At 42.9% G+C, this 16,778-nt stretch overlaps 1 protein-coding gene across 3 annotated transcripts in view; it reads left to right on the top strand.

Annotated features, from left to right (window-relative positions):
- The window catches only part of LOC121277035 (E3 ubiquitin-protein ligase UHRF1-like), a 158,194-nt gene that overhangs the window by 12,491 nt on the left and 128,925 nt on the right, over positions 1-16,778 (top strand). For 2 of the 3 annotated variants that reach the window (XM_041185948.1, XM_041185947.1), the window contains exon 2: positions 11,149-11,403. The exons of the other annotated variant lie outside the window; for it this stretch is intronic. In XM_041185948.1, coding sequence (XP_041041882.1) covers positions 11,149-11,403 — 255 coding nt within the window. The remainder of the gene's footprint in view (positions 1-11,148; positions 11,404-16,778) is intronic. 3 annotated transcript variants of the gene reach the window in all.

Genomic DNA, 16,778 nt, shown 5'->3' with positions numbered 1-16,778 from the left:
CTTATTGTAAAACTTTCTATATGTTGCACCTTCGTGCATGTTGTTTTAGAGTCTAAAACTAGTATCTTGTACATTGCAACAATATTTTAACCAAATAAGCAACTATAGTACACACAAGCAACTTGTATGTAACTGTGATTTATAGACCTGTTTTACAGTAACTTTTGTGCACATGGTAAAGAGCATATTTGGGGCATCTTCTTTGTGCCCCTCCCCCCCACCATCGGTTTGGGGGCACCTATGAATTAATTACCATATCAACATTTTTGGTTACTGCAAACATTTTAGCAGCTGGTCCAGTTGAACATTTCGTAAAGTATACTTGGTGTAACAAAATATTAACATTTTGGGTAAGGATGTGCTTATTGTGCAGTATTGAGGATACACTAATGAATTTACGCAGGTTACTTGACTGCAAAATTTGCACTCGTACCAGGAAGCTTGCAAAATGCTAATCTCTGTCGCTCAGCTACATGTACCTCTTGAGCTAATGGGGAGCTATTGACTCAACAAATTTAGTAGCAAAGCCACACTGACCAGGGAGCTCCCATGTCTGTTGATTAGATGGCATTGCAGTTATGTTCTGGGTTAGGAAGGGGAACATCAGCTGAGGATGGATGGTGCCTGGAGATTCTTGTATGTCCATATTGGGTAAGAATATGATTTGACTCCATTTTGATGTTGTGCAGAGTTGACTGTCCTGCTGACATTTGCTTATTCATTAATTTAATTAACTTGGGCAAGATACTGGGCTGGTGAGGTGTGAGGGAATTATGCTGAAACAATTGAAAGAAGGAACTGCTGAATTGTGAAAGTGGATCTTGGCAAAGTCAACATCTTGCGGAGAGGGGACAAAATTGGCAACTAAATTCCAGCTAGACTAGGATTGTATTGCCAATGTCTAAATTTGTCTTTTGGGGTGGAAGAGAAACTATGGAAATGTGAAATGTAAGCTTTCAAAAAATATTTCATTGCTAATAGATACTGAATAATTCTGATTATAGGACAAGGTTGTATTTATATTTTTAAACAGTGCCTTGGTGGAGAGTATCTCAAACATATTAATTAAATGATGTAGAGTAGATTTTTAAGCTCCCTTGTAGCTAAGTTCTAAAATGGCCTGGATATAAAGATTAGAAGAATCAGTAGGTCAGTTTTAAATCTATCTGCTGGAGAGTCTATGAATTCCATGTCTGCAGATTTGGTATGAAACATCTACAGTACTGTTTGTGCTCATTTTAGGTCGTGAGGCCTCTTTGCAGGCTTTTGCTATTCACTGGAGAAATGACGGAAATTTTCTTTTACTGAGTGATGGGGCACTGTGCTAACTAATACCTTTGTTTACAGCTGCACATGGTTGGTTCCGTTCCAGATATATTAGAATGAGCAAAGGTCAGCTTGGCACGTTTAGTTTCTTCCAATCTTAATACGTAACAGCTTCCAATGCTATAAATGTACATGGGCTGCAATTGCTCAATTTGTTGCACAGTTTACAAGCTTTCAGCTGCTTCTTGTCCTCCTGTCACTGATGTGCATTAAAAGCTGGTTTGTGTGCATTCATTGGGGATGATATTTTTCTTCCTCCTCCTTCAAATCTAACCAGAATGTTGGTGGTGGGTATTGACCTATTTGCATTCAGAATAGGCTTTGCGTAAGCATGACTTATTTGTCAGCCTTGCCTCTGAGTCAGAAGGCTTTGGGGTCACATCTCACATTCTGGACTGATGCTGCTAGTGTAGTACTGAGACTGCACTGTCGGGCATGTTATCTTTTGGATGAGACTTCAAACGGAGGTTCCTTTTGCTCCCTCACATGGACATAAAACTTCTCCTGACACTATTCAAAGATGAGCAGGGGAGTTAACCCCAATGCCCTGGCCAATATTTACCCCTCAACCAACATCACTCATCATCAACATTTTTTTGTGATTGCTCTGTGTAAACCTGCTGTATTTCTTACATTAAAACAGTGACTACATTTCAAAAGTATTTAATTGGCTGTAAAGATTTTGGGACGTCCTTCATTCATTCTATTCTTCCTTTCGTCAGTGCAATTATTTTCTGATAAAGTTTCCAATTCTGAATTTGCCTGTGGTAGCATTATAGTGTGATACTGTGGAATCAGTTACACAGTGGGATGCTTGACAAAAGTAATCAGAAGAAAGCAAATGGCTCTACCTTCCCTATTGTGTAGAGCAGAGGCTCCCAAACTTGACATCGTGTACCCTCTTTCAAGTCGGCCAACTGGCAGCAAACGCCCTACCAGCATTCAGGCTTATGCTTTAACCCTTTTTATGTCCAAGATTTGTAGAAATTATAATACATACAACCAACTTAAACAATGCCTTAATTGTTCTACTTGACATTAATGCAATGGCTGAGGTTTGTTTGTTCAAGCTGAGGCCCACAATGCTTGGATTGATTGGTGATAGTTTGAGTCTCAAGTTGCTCGGTAAATTGCAAACTGAAGCATAACTCCAAATGTTTGTGCATCCCACAGTTGGGTGAACAAATCTTTTGTTAACTTTGCACCTGTTTTACCTGCGTTCCCTCCCCCACTTCCAAAGCCCAGACTTTCTATCTTTAAGTACTTCCAATCACATCTTCTCATACTGTTCCCAACACTCTGAGAATGGGAATACTCTCTCACTGTCCGCTATCTCTGTATGTCATGCTGTGTGGTAGGTGAAAATAAAAATGGCAGCCGTAAACTCTTAAAGTCAAAGAATCTTAAGCATAGGCCATCGCCAAGTCCAAGGTCATTTTTATACATAAAACAAGAAAAACAATATTCCCGGGGCACTGGGCCCTAAGAGACACCACAGCATTCTTCCCTCCAGTCAGAAGAACGTTTATTCACCAATACTCTGGCTCCTATTCCTGAGCTAATTTCATGCCCAAGTTATCACCATTCCTTTAATCTCAATTTTCCCATTAGTCTGTTATGTGGGATGCATTTTAGAAGTCTACATCTATAACTTCTGTTTCATAACCTTCATTAACCCTTTCTGCTACTCATTAAAGAACTTTATCAGGTTAGTCAGACACAATTTTGCCTTTAATAAATCCACGCTAGCTGTCCCTTCTCCAGCCACTGATTTCAGTCCCCTTCCCAGATTGAAACAAACTGCTGAATCCTTGGTATTCCATTTGATACTTAGCGTATGGGGTTTGAAACAGCTATCACCAACACTACCTATTTCTATCTATTCAGCTTTGCTGCCCCTCTGCCACGGAAAACTTTATTGATTCTTTATCACCCCTAGACTTGATTATTCTAATGCCCTCCAAAATCTCCCACTGGTCCGAAACACCACAACCTGCATCTTGTTCTGCACTGGGTCCCATTCACTGGTTGTTGACCTGCACTGGCCCCTGTCCCATGACAGATTAAATTTTAACTACTCATTCTCATCAAATTCCTTCATGGCTTTGCTGAACCTGATATCTACAATGCCTATCGCCTTATATTACCTTCCACGACACCTTGCTGTCCTCTGAATCGATTTTTAATTATGTAACTCTCTCCCTTTACCTCGCCGTGGTGTATCCTTTGGCACTACCTCCACTCTTCCCCCTAACCACCCCTGTACACCCATTTCTCTGTACCTTCAGAAATCTTCTCAAAACCTTGGTTGGGCAGGTTTTGGTCATCTCCTGTTAATCTGTCCCTCTGGCTCTCATTCTAATACCTTCCTACTTCAATTCTTGAAGTCCCATAGGTGGTTTTTCTTTATCGTAAAGGGGCTATATGAACGCAAGCATTTGTTTGTGTTTGCTATTCGGATTATTGTATTATATCTGCAAATAAATCAACTGAACTATTCTTACCAAGACGATGCCCCTTTAAATCGTGCACACGTTTTTATGCAGTGTAAATAATAGATGTTGTTAGTAGTGTTAAATGATAATCCTTTGATTCTGTGATATTGAGTTACAATTTGTATTTATTTTTAAAAGAATAGAAATCTCTGAATTTTTTGCCTACATCAATGCTGCGATCAGCAGAGTGTCTCCCTCCTGCTCCTGCATCATATGGGATTGCGAATGTTCCAGCCTTGTCAGCCCTGTCTAGATCCATGGCATCAATTAGCAGCTTGGGATCTAAGAGGAACTAGACTTCTCTCCGGGGTGCAAGGACTTTCCACAGGGGCGCATTGCATGTTCCTCCTAGCCTGGAGATGTCAGCTTTGGAGAAACAGGGCATCTCCTGCAGCTCCCAGCCTGGAGCAGTTGACCGTCAGTCCCTCCAGACCCTGCAAGTCCATCTCCAGCTGGTTGCTGCACATCTCCAGGCAAAAAAAACAGGAAAGTGTAGGTGATGGTGGTCTCCTCCCCACTAGACGGTGCATGGCTCCAGGTGACCCAGTCAGCTTTAAGTAGTTTGGAAGAGGGTGCGTCCTCTGTGGAGATCTCTGACCCGCACTAGGATGCGAAGGGGCAGAAGACAACCAAATGGCATACGGACCTGTCCTCCCTCAGACAGATCTGAGCGACACTGCAAAGCTTTGGCATTTGAGAAAAATAAGCGAGCAAAGCAAATAAACATCGTGCAATGAAAAGTAAATGAATTTTGAAAAGAAGGAAAACGTTTAAATGTTTGCACCAGTCTTTAAATTTACCATTAGGCACATCTGTCCCACATACACTACCCCCCCCCCCCCCCCAAAAGGTGTCTCATGTAGCCCCAAGGGGTAAGCATACCACAGTTTTGGAACCCCTGATGTAGAAGCTGTCCTGAAGGTTCCCTTGATAACTGAATCAGTTTATCTGTTGCATGGTTGAATCAAAGCAGAGCAAAAAGATCCCAAGTTTAATTTCTGATTTGTGCAGAATTAGCTAATGTTAGTGCTGGCACTAGGGAAGGGTTTTCCAATCAGCATCACAGTTAGGGTGAGGAAAAGGCAAGCTGGCCTGGATTTCCTGCCTATGATTGCTGTCAAACAGCCTGTACTGGATGTCCATGTCTGTCACTATTGCGTTAAGATGGGATTATTTTATTTATTCTTTAAGCATGCTGCCAGACAGTGATATGCACAACCCATGGCACAGATTCCCTTGTTTAGAACGATTTTTTGGCCCAGTCTATCTTCGTTTAGCATGGATGGATTGTCTAGGATAAGAATATATATGGTGTCCTAGGCTGATGGCAACAGAGGTTTTCAGATTTGATTTTGGGACACAAATTATAAGTTAAATAAAACATAGACTGCACAGCATATTCTGTAAAGCTCACTTTTTAAAAATATATTGGTGCTGATGCTGTCTGATCTTTTGCTGCGGTTCAAAGTATAGCAAAATAATAAGCAGCACTAGCTGTAGCTACGCTGCAAACTGTAACAGAAAATCCCTGATTGTGAAACTATAAATCCTGAATCTGGAGTGCAACTGCCTTTCCTCAGCTGATGTACTCAATGAGCAATGATGTCTGAAGCATACACTCAGGCAGAGAACATTTGTTTCCATAGTACCTCCTCTTATGTTCTGGGTCATAAAATATATTTTATGATGGCATTTGTTGAGCATGCAAATGTCATTTAATTCTTAAAGGCAGTATTCTAATGCCTCCAAACAGAAAGAAAAGTCTTGGATTTGTACTGCACCATGTATAATCAAACATTTCAAAGTGCTTTGCATACAATAAATCAGTTGCCTGCAGAACACAAACATGCAATGTGTCAGCCATTTTGTGTGTGCCAGGAGATCTCATACCAGTGAGGTGAATGACCACTCGGTCTGTGTTTTTGGAGGTTTTGATCTGGGAAGGAATGTTGACCAGGGCACTTACTGCCGTTCTTTGAACAGTGGGTCTTTCATGCCCAAAATGGGCAAATTCAATTTAATTACCTGACTGAGCAGCACTCCCTCAGCGCTGCACTAGTTTGTCTGCTATATGGTGAGCTCTAGTTCCTGGAAGGAAACATCAGTCATCTGACTGAGATGAAAGTGAAGTCAAATAAGCCGAACTGCAGCACATGTAATGTGCTAAAAATATTTGTAGCTGATGACAAATGGTATTTGTTATGAACGTTGATGGGAAAGTAGGATAAGGGGAAAACAGATGTTATTATGCTTTCTACTTTTGTGATGAAGATCAAAACAAGCTCCATTTGATGGGATATTAGCAGTAAAAGTCTTAGTTGGGTGTGAATAACCAGTATCCTGTGAGCTGCGGTATGTCTCTTTACATTTGATTTAATCACTACCCAAGCAATGCAGAATACTGTGGATCACAACATATAAGTTGACCATTGAAGCCTCCAAAAATGGGGGTCAACTCATCTGCTGAGTATAAAATATGAACAGTCAGTGTGAGTGGTCACCATTTTGAAATGTGAAAATAAAACACACCACTTGTAATTCATATTAAGTTAACGTGGCATGTTTTATAACGTGGCATGTTTTATTGAAAGAATTTATTGTACAAATATACCCTTAACCACAATCAAAGCTTTTTGAAACCATCAAATTCATTATCATTGGCATCCAACACAATGGGCAGAATTTTCCATTCTGGAGACTAAGTCCAGTGACGGCCGCAAAAGTTGGTGTGATTGCAGTTGGTCGGCAGGGCAGGTGAATATGCGCAATCTTCTGTATTTCAGTTGATTAATTATGCATCCGCTTGGCACGTCTTGTGGCATGGGTGGGCTGGAAGTCGCCCGTCCCATTTTTACCTTATGGGGTCAAAGGTCCTCATGCCATATTTAAAGGGTACCCTGGCAGACATTCATTCACTGCAGGCCAGGAGCTCCGCGCCACTCTGACAGAGTCCTTGTGGCTGCAGTGCATACTGGAGAAGCTGGCAGATGTGAGCAACCACATCCCAGGACAAATGAGGATGCCTCTGGCATTGTCTTTCACTCATCTCTAGATAAGAGCACTGCCAGCGATACACACATGGTCATGCCAGTGCTCACCGTTGCAGTGTTCCATGTTCACCAGGCTCTTGACCTTCTAGAGGCCCCGCTGCCTCTTGCTGCTCAGGCCCTTGCTCCTCTTAGCCCCCATGCCAACTTCCGATAGGCCCCCTTCCTCATCTGAATGAGAGCCATTACCAAGGCAGGGTTGTCTGCAGCCTGCATCAACGATGCCTCAGTGAACAAATTGAAGTGATACATTAAGTGAGCATGTCCTGCGTGCAAGTGCTAAGCACTTCATTTGGCCTCCCTTGAGACATGGCATCTCCACTCCACCCCTTCCAGGTAAGCACATCCCGGAGGACTAGAGATGGGTGTTCCTCCCATTCATACATGAATGCAATGGAGACATTGCTGTTTTTGCAGCGTAATGACAGCCATGTGCAAGAAGCCTCAAGCAGACGTCTTCCGCATTTCTCCACTACCCTTGAGAATCTGTAGAGATGTTTGCCTTGGCAGCATAGAAAAACCAAGCGCATGATCCTTTGGCAGCCATGATAATTCACCTGGAGGATGGAGGTTTGGAGTTCCAAGTTGGCTGCCCTCCACCAGCCGTGTCTGTTGGAGGCATCCACCTCCCTCCCTCCCTCCATTAATCCCTGCCTCTGACTGAAGCCGATGGCAAATGGCACAGAATGAACAGCAGTTCTGTACCTTGCTAGGGTCTTGATATCATGAGACCCATGAGTTGGGAAAAAATTTGCTGCAACGCAGGCTTCACCATAGAGAGGAGCACAAAAGTGAGCATCTTTGACACCTGCTAGCCTCATAATCATTAGGGGATCTCTTTAGTCAGCTACTTATGCTGACCTTGAACTCCACCCAGCTGAAAAGAGCCGCTTCCCACCTCGAGGGATCTCACTGACTAACTGTGGTCAAGATCAGTTTGGAAAAATGGTGCTCATCATCTTTCCAACTCACTCCAGCCCCCCATCCCCCACCCAATAGCACTTTGTGGACTAATAACATCCTACAATTTGATAATGAAACCACACAAAACATGAAGTGGGGCATCACACTTTTTGTGAAGGTGTTTTTCTCCATCAACCATCCAGCTGTTTCATTTGGTGCGGACATGATTCTTCAATGGCTTGTTGAGGGACACATCAAAAAGATGAACAATGAACATTAGACCCCATGGTATAACTGCAGTGCGGGTGTTATTTCTTCACAGGCCTCTCTTAATCTCATCGATTATATGGGATCTGAAAAAGTTCCACACTAATAAGCTGCATTCTTTACGTTGGCCGCCAGGGCTCCTATTGCACACATTGTCGACCCATGGCATCACTCCATCTAACTGTTGTCGTGGACATGTGCAAAGACTGCAGGGATCTTGACGTTCGGCCTGTTTTACATTAGAAAATAACCATAGGCTTTAATTTCATTCTGTCTGCCATGCAGGCAACTACTACTGTGAATCTTGTCTTCTCATTCTTTTCATTTTCACTATTTTCAAACCTTTCCACTGCACAATTCATATCGAAACTCATGGGTGCATCATCCATGTTTTTGATACCCATGGATTTTGCCATGGTCTTATAAAGAACTGCTGGAAACTGGTAATTTTGGCGTTGAGGTCTCTTGGTAGTCTCCTGTCTTGTTGCAGCACTAGACTATTTAGTTTCATAAAGCGGCTATACCAACTAGGTATTGTTTGCAATCTTTGCTGGACTGTGTTTGATTTGGCCCACTTAAGTTCATATATACGCTTTGCAGTTCTGGCCATGATGTAATCATTCCGACAATTTTCAAAGACCCATCTGATCAGGCTGGTGGCTGGTCCCTGTTCTGATGGCGCATTTGGTCTTGGGCACCTTCTTCAGGGCAGATTCCTCCTCCTTCCTTTCTCACGTTAGTTTTTTCACTAAAACCAAATTCACACAGTGCAGCATAGTTATTTGATGAGTTAGCAAATAGCTTGAAAGCAGCTTCATACTTCATTCGTTTTCCTGGAGGACCCATTTCTCTTCATCACTCGCTGTGAGCAGTGTACTCCGTGGGCGTGTCTTAAACTCCCACCCATCATCATCGCAACACAACCCGATTGCCTGCTTAATTCCATACACTAACTTACAGAGATAAGTAAAACATGCATTTCTGGGATGAAAAATTGAGGCTGACTATTAATGCGTGTGTAGCATTTTGTAGCTGGAAAGAGGGGTCACCTTTATGTGTCAAATATATACAAAAGGGTGATATTGGCGACTATAAAATGGGGTTGTCTTGTATGCCATGATCTTCCGTAAATATGAGGCAGGCAGTGCTCTTTCCGTTCTAGCTCAACAGATCAATATTTTTTATCATCGTGATTGTTTAATCTGGTTCTTTCTGGCCCTGATGCATACTCTGTTCAGTGGCAAAGTTTGCTCTGCCCTGCTGTCTCTTTGTTAGTAAAGTGCTCTGGAGTTAGCAGCAAAACAAATGGAGAGGCATGTGGTGATGCCATGGATGTGTGCTTTTTGTGTTGTGGATCTGTGCGGCAAAGAAGAGGCTAGATGTTATAGCCTGGGGTGGCGATTCCCTCCGGGTTCCAGTGATTTAAGGTGGGGGAGGAAGGAATCAAATATACCGGAAGGTTGGGCTGATAGTGGTGGTGGTGGCCCTTATGGTGGGTTGGAAAGCTGAGGGTAACCCTGCTGTGGCCATTTCTTGGAGCCCCAATGTGATACTATACCCATCAGGCAATGAACTGTTTGGTGTTGAGGCTTCCCTTACTTTAAGCACAGAGATCCCACTCCAAGAGCTGCTAGCCAATATTCAGAGGGCCAGCAGCCCTTCAGTCTCAGCAGTCCCATTTGGAGTGGTGGCCACTGCTAGTACTGCAGCAGCCTCTTGACCAGCAACAATGGAGGAGGCCCTGGGGTACAGGTAAGTAGGCTGAGCTCACCAGTTTCAGTCAGGCAGGCCTTAACCAAGTAAGGGGTGAGGGGGTTGTTCCAGCAAGGGAGCCCTCCATGGGCTCTTGAGGGGCCATTTCACCACCTGCCCAAGTTTGCAAGGAGGCCACCAGCTTTTACTGGGTGGCCTCTCCTCTTGCTAGAGGCTCCCTGCTCACCCCGGCACTGGTAGAATGGTGGCTGTGGAATTGGCCTCTTGGTGGGAAGGCCGTCCTCGACCTTCCCTGCCCTTGAGTGTATCAAAGGGAATCGGAAAGGCAACTGGCAACTCCATCCCTGCCTTCCACTCCGATTTTACATCCCCCCTCCTCTATCTCCCAGCTTGCTCCCATGAGCTAGCTTAAATTCTGCCCATGGGTGTGTGCAATCCAAGCTTCAGGGAAGTGGTTGGCAACAAAGCACATTAGGCTTTACTTGGTTGGATTTTGTGAGCTTGTGCATGACTTGCTTGTACTGGTAGGTGGTTACAGTGGTAACAGCCCAGGCTAATTTACTATATTTGAAAACTGTAGCTCTTTGTCAGTCTGTATAGCTGCATCTTGCAGCATCTAAGTTTTTTGTTTTGTTGGCCGTCTGAAGCTAAATGAACCAAGGCAGGGCAGTCCAGCTGACCATGGGTAAATTGAAAAGACCATAATCTGGCAGTCTTTCAGGCCAAGTTAAGGGTGTTTTTTTTCAGTTATTGAACTTTACTTTCTGTGCTATTTCTGTCAGTTTCTTGTGTATATGTGGTGATTAATTACAGCCTTGTAGCTCACGGAAAAACCTGGCTGTTCTTGGTGCAAATTTTGGGGGATTAGTTGGTGGCACAAGCGTTAAAGTAGGCTGAGACAAAAGCAAACCACCACAGATGCTGGAAATCTCAAATAAAAACAAAAAATGCTGAAAATACTCAGCTGGTCAGGCAACATCTGTGGAGAGAGAAACAGAGTTGACGTTTCAGGTCGATGACCTTTTATCAGAGTGTCCTGATGAAAGGTCACCAACCTGAAACCTTAACTCTTGTTTCTTATTCCACAGATGGTTGTGAGACCTGCTAAATATATCCAGCATTTTCTGTTTTGATTCAAGTGTAAGTGCTACCTGAGACACAGGAATATGATTATGAACATTTTTTTCATGGTAATCCTTTTTTTAAAAAGAAAATTGCAGAATATTTCCTCTTGCATTTGTTGCGTTGCAATATAAGACACTTGTCTATTTGAAGTTTAGTCCTCAACTGGGAAGCTGAATTCCCTTGTGCAGTCAAAATTGACACTCAGATTTTGTAGAATTCTGATGCAATTTGAACGATCTAATGACTTCAGAACGTTTTCTTTCATTTTTCAGTTGGAAGATGGCCATAGTCTGTTTGATTACAACGTGGGACTGAATGATATCATTCAGCTTTTGATTCGTCAGCCTGCTTCCTCCACAGTGAAGAAAAAGGAGAATGAGGTTGAGCTTTCAGACAGTGACTCAGGATGCAGCTCATCACAGAGCGAGTGTGACAAAACCTCTTCCAGTGCAGAAAGCAACAAGAAAAATCGTCCAGGAACATCGACGCGATCGTTTCTCATAGATCCAGGCTTTGGGTTGTACAAGGCAAGTTACTATTTTAATATGCAAATAATTTAACCTCCAATTTAAAAGCCGGAGTATGATCAAGGGACTGAGTGCATTGCGGAATTAGAAGATGGTAAGCTAATTAATACTTGTTGAGGACAAGGGATTTTGGCAGCCAGTCCAGTTTGTCATAGCATGGGCCATGACCGACTCTTCCTGGCAAATTGGACATTACAGTCCGGTCATTCGATGACTGGTGTAGGAAATGGAAATGGTGTTGAGAGTGGGGCAAGCTCTTTAATGTTTTAGATCGCACATTTGTGTATACCATGGAGCCTTGAGAGACTGTGTATGAAGTATAATTCTTGTTCCCATTATTTTGATGTATCTTGTTATTGGGTTAACAGATCTGGGTGTTTTAATTTAGGATTTACCAGCAGTGAGGAAATAGGGGCAGCCCTATTTCCAGGCCTACAGAATTAAAATGACACAAGTAAGCAGATTAGAAATATAAGTGCAAGCAGAACTTGATTACCGGAGATTTTCAGGGCCAGTTCACAATGTTCAGGGGTCACAGTTTGTCGGAGAGCTTTGCAGTAAAAGAGTCTCCTTTTGAGTGAGGGTTTGGCATGTTGAGGAAGAGTTTAAAAGGAAAATTTGACATAGGAGCATAGGAGCATTTAATACTCACCCTGGATGGTCAAAAGAAGAAACGTTCCAATTCCCAGCACCGAAATCTTTTCTCTTGAGCATAGCATTTACACATTGGAAATGGGTTCACTGGTGCATGTACCACTGATAAATGCCATCGTTTCTGAATTGTATATTGGTAGTTAACTTTAAGTAAAACGTGGGCTGACATTCAGCAATGTGTTACTCATATCCTGACCTGGATCTTTCCCGGCTGGAAATATAGCAGGAAAATAAAGCTGCAGCAAAAGAATTAAAAGCAAAATTAAGTTGCAAACCTTAATTTAGCTTGGAATTTAAGGTGGTTGCTCTAATGGTTATGGATCTCGGGTGGAAAGAGGAGGAGGTATTCCATGCAAAGATCCCTCTATAATAGAGGAAAATATACGAATAGTTCAAAGCACTTTTTCAAGAATTAGCACACCATAGATTTTTATAATGTCTGAGCTATCTATCTAGGGAGAAGACATGAAGTTGGTGGTGTGTTTTTTGTTTATTTTGGCTACTACAATTCCAGATATGCTGCCAAAAAGGCAATATAACAGCCCTCTATCTAAACCCTTGAATGTAAAATATTAACTTGCCGGAGATTTATTAATGGTTATTTTCTCCCCTCTCCTCTCCCTGAAGCTCAAGCTTGTGTTTGGCTGTACTTCATTTGGGCCAGATGGCCACACTGTCTCCCCCAAATGGCAGTTCTCCACTGTCACTTTGAACTAATGAGTTGGCAGGCTATTGTACAATAGAGGAATCACAGCTGAGCCTGTTCCTGGAGCCCACATTCACTTTCCATCAGGAGCAAGAATTGTGATCTCCTCCCCCCGCACACACCCAACCACCCTCCACCACTACCCCTCCCTTCCCACCTCCCCTCGTATCCCAGGATTGTAAGATAGTTTCCTGGTTTAGAGGTGTCTGCAGTTGAGGCTGGGAGTGGCATATTGTGGTGTGAGGCTGTAACAGGGACCCCAGTGGTGTCTACAGTCCATTTAGAAATGGCAATTTCCCTCCCCCCCATATGTAATCAACATTGGGCTGTAGTTGGCTGCCACATTGCCACTTTAGATTGAGACTGAGGCATGGGATCAAACATAAGCAGAGCCAGAGAGAGAAATCATGGTCCCTGATGCTTTTCCTGTTTCCAGGTCCCTTCTCTAGCAGCCCCCCCATCCCCCTTCCCCTTCAATCATGCATGTTATTTTTCTCCCCTTTCAAGATTCATCTAACAGTCACAGGTCGTAGCAAAATGATGTTGCCCATTGTTGGCGTCTGGTTATGAATATTGCCTGATATACACGCGGCATGGGTCAGTAATATGAAGAGCAGCAGTATTAGTTTGTGTGCATCCTACAGATGATCCCATAAGTTTACATGTTCAGTATAAATATAGAGCACTTGAACTGAGACATTGTTACAGCTGATGGTGTGGTGGAGCCCCTGAACTTAATTTCCTTCCATGTACAGTCTCTCTCAACCTTCAGACAGAAAAAAAAATCATGCTAATAATTCCAGTAGAAAACAGTTTTTGACAACTTACCTATTTACCTGATTAGCTTTGTACTTGCACTATTTCATAGCATTGTCCTTTTCTAAGAGGTGGTCCCTCAGTGTAGGGACTGTTCTTGGTATAAAGGCTGCGAGCAGAGTTTGGGGAGAGTTGGTTGATGGGCCAAGGCACAGTCTCCATGGAGCTCTGCTTCTATTTGCAGGGGAGATCCGCAGAATGCCGCTTCTGTAAGGGGACTCCTCACACAGGCAGAGGTTTCGGATGGACTGCTGATGTAACTTTGGTAAGATACCGCGGAGCAGGTCAACTGTAAAAGCAGTCAAGAGAAGTAGGTCTATTAGAAATTTGCTTCTCGCACTCCACTTGGTTTGGCTTAGTCAGGTGCTCACACCTTTGCCTGCCCGAGAGGGTGAGAGAGTCTGTCACACCATGACCCATGCTTATTAGACTGGATGTAAATATAAGACTTCTGTTCCAGATGGGATGGGTGCTAACAGGAGTTGGGTCCACCACCCCTGGAAAGAAATCGGAGGCAGCCACAGGGGCGGCCAGGTGCCAAGGCGGACTGTTTCAAAGGCTTGCATCAGTGCTCTGGGACTTCATCCTGGTTATAATAAAAACAGTAAGGCCCTCTAGCCCCTGCCCTTTGCGCCCGGTCACCTGCACACACTCCCCATGCCTCATCCATGCCACCTCATGCCTCCTTAACAACTCCCATGACCCCTTATACCCTCTATGCCTAGCTATGCCCCTCCACCCACTCCCCATGGCCCCTCATATCCTCCATGCCAAGCCAAGGCACTTCCATACCCATTCACCGACTATACACTCTGTACAGAACCAATGAACCCTATAGTGACAATAAGCTGAGTTAAAAAAGCTTTTTAAAAAATGATTGATTCATAACTTTTCACTTTCTCAGAAAAAACTCCTTTCATTACAGGCCAATATAAGTGTCAATCATCCAAAACCTTTCAAGTATCAAAAGCAGAAACTGCAAGCACTTGAAACCTCAGGTATACAAATAGTATACTGAAAAAAGAGGCTTTTTTGTCAAAGCTTTTTGCCTTGCACTCATCACAATTTGCAAGAAAATACCAATGTCGGGGGAAACAGCATATTTATACCGAATGAGAAAAGAATGCTGATTGCTTGAGGTGGTCTCATGAAGAACGCATCAATTGATTGTGACTGACAGTTACTTGTCCAGCATTGTTTGAAATTTAATCCAGGATCAAACAGTATGTCCCTTCCACTGTTTGCAACGGGTAAGGTACAGACCGTGCCCAACCAGCCCTTGCTTGCAAAACTCAAAATGCAGTGTCCAACATTAGATGTGATTCTGCAATTAGACAACACTTGCTAAATAATCCTGAATTAAACTGACAACCAATTTAAGATTGCCAGTTGAGCTTGCAATGTGGTGCATTTGCGTGTTCTGAAAGCTACATATATTAATACACAGGGCCCTGTTCTTTGCAGACAGAACATGTTTTAGCTAAACAAAATAAGTGACAGCCATTTTCTGGTTCATTCCCCAGGTCTTCACCAATTATAATCGAGCTGCCTGATTTAAATTTCAGCAATACTCAAGTTCTGTACTACCAAACTAAATAGTATACTGTTTGTATACCTGAGACAGAGGTACAAGAAAGACCACTTGTAACCTCTTTATCTTATGCAAATAAATCTTGTGCACTTGACAGAATAGATCAGAGAGTCAACGCTGTCAATCGAGCAATATTTTCTCGGGCGCAGCTGTTTCAACACTAATGGATGTCTGGGCTCTTAACTAAGAGTGCATAATGAGGCATTTCTAAGAGAGTATATGTGTGTGATCTTCTGTGGTGAAATGTGTGAATAATGAGGTTTGAGTCCCGATGTGATGTTTAGCTTCTAACCTGGCCTGTCAAATTATTCACAGCACAGAAACAGGAATTTTGGACCAACGGGCCATTCTAGTGTTTATACTTCTCCCATCCCTCTTCATCTAACTACATGAACATATCTTTCTATATCTTTCGTGGAAACATGCTTCCCCTTGAATACATTTATGCTATTTACTTCAACTACTCCCCGTGGGAGTGAGAAATGCATTTTAACTGCTCTTTGGATAAAGACATCTCCTGAATTGACTATTGGATTTATTAGTGACTATTTTTTATATTTATATTCCCTTCTCCTGGTCTCCCCCCATCCCCAAATTAAAACATCATCTTTATGTCCATCCTATCAAACCCTTTCATAAACTGCAAGTCCTATCAGGTCACATCCCAGTCTTCTATTTTCCAGTGAGAAAAGCCCCAGCCTGTAAAGCTTTTCCTGATAGGTAAAATGTCTCAGTTTGGATATTTTTCTGCACCTTTGGCAATATATGGTGGGAGACAAGAACTGTTCACAGTGCTCCCTGTGGTCTAATCAATATTCTGTACAGGTTTAACATTTTTTCTATTCAGTCACGCGATGAGTGTAGCTGGCTAGGCTGGCATTTATTGTCCATCCCTAATTGCACTTGAGAAGGAGGTGGTGAGCTGCCTTCTTGAACCGCTGCATGACTCTCTGCTTTTCAATTCTCTCCCTCTAGAAATGACCCTCAGTGCTTTGTTTGCTTTTTAAAATTATGACTTTATTAACCTGTGTTGCTAATAGTGATCAATGTATCCTGTGATCTCGTACTTAGATTTTTTTTAACTCTTATTTTAAAATGTATTCACTTGGACTCCTGACCCCTCGCCGCTGCTTTTAACTGTGGGCCACTGGCACTGTTCAATCTCAAGCGCTCGCTCTGGGACAAGAGGGCGTAGGTGCAAACCGGTAAAAGTTGACATCGGCTGGACGCCAGGATGTTTTTCTTTCTGCATTGAGTGACTAACACATGGAATGGGCTTCTGAGAAGAGGAGTGGAGGGTAAACTTCTTGAATTATTTAAACGGTTGGAGACTACAGCAAGGGGACTGTAGTATCTGACTGAGCTGAGATGACTCGGTGGTTGCCTGCCTCCATTTACTTTGGAGTTCCTGCAATGTTTTTTTGACAGTTGTTGCCAAGTACTATAGAACTGTTCATTATGTTTGGATAGTGAAAGGTGCAAAATAAAGCTGCATTGTTACATTCATTGGTAATTCACTTGGGTTGGACTTTCTTCCACTAATTCCTCCTGATTTTGGATGGGATAGCAGAGGGGAACCTCAGGAAATAGATAATGAGGCCATTTGCC

This window comes from Carcharodon carcharias, chromosome 4 (assembly GCF_017639515.1).
Source record: "Carcharodon carcharias isolate sCarCar2 chromosome 4, sCarCar2.pri, whole genome shotgun sequence".
Taxonomy (NCBI): Eukaryota; Metazoa; Chordata; class Chondrichthyes; order Lamniformes; family Lamnidae; genus Carcharodon; species Carcharodon carcharias.
Note: the sequence above shows the minus strand (reverse complement) of the source record. Positions and strands in the feature narration are given on the sequence as shown.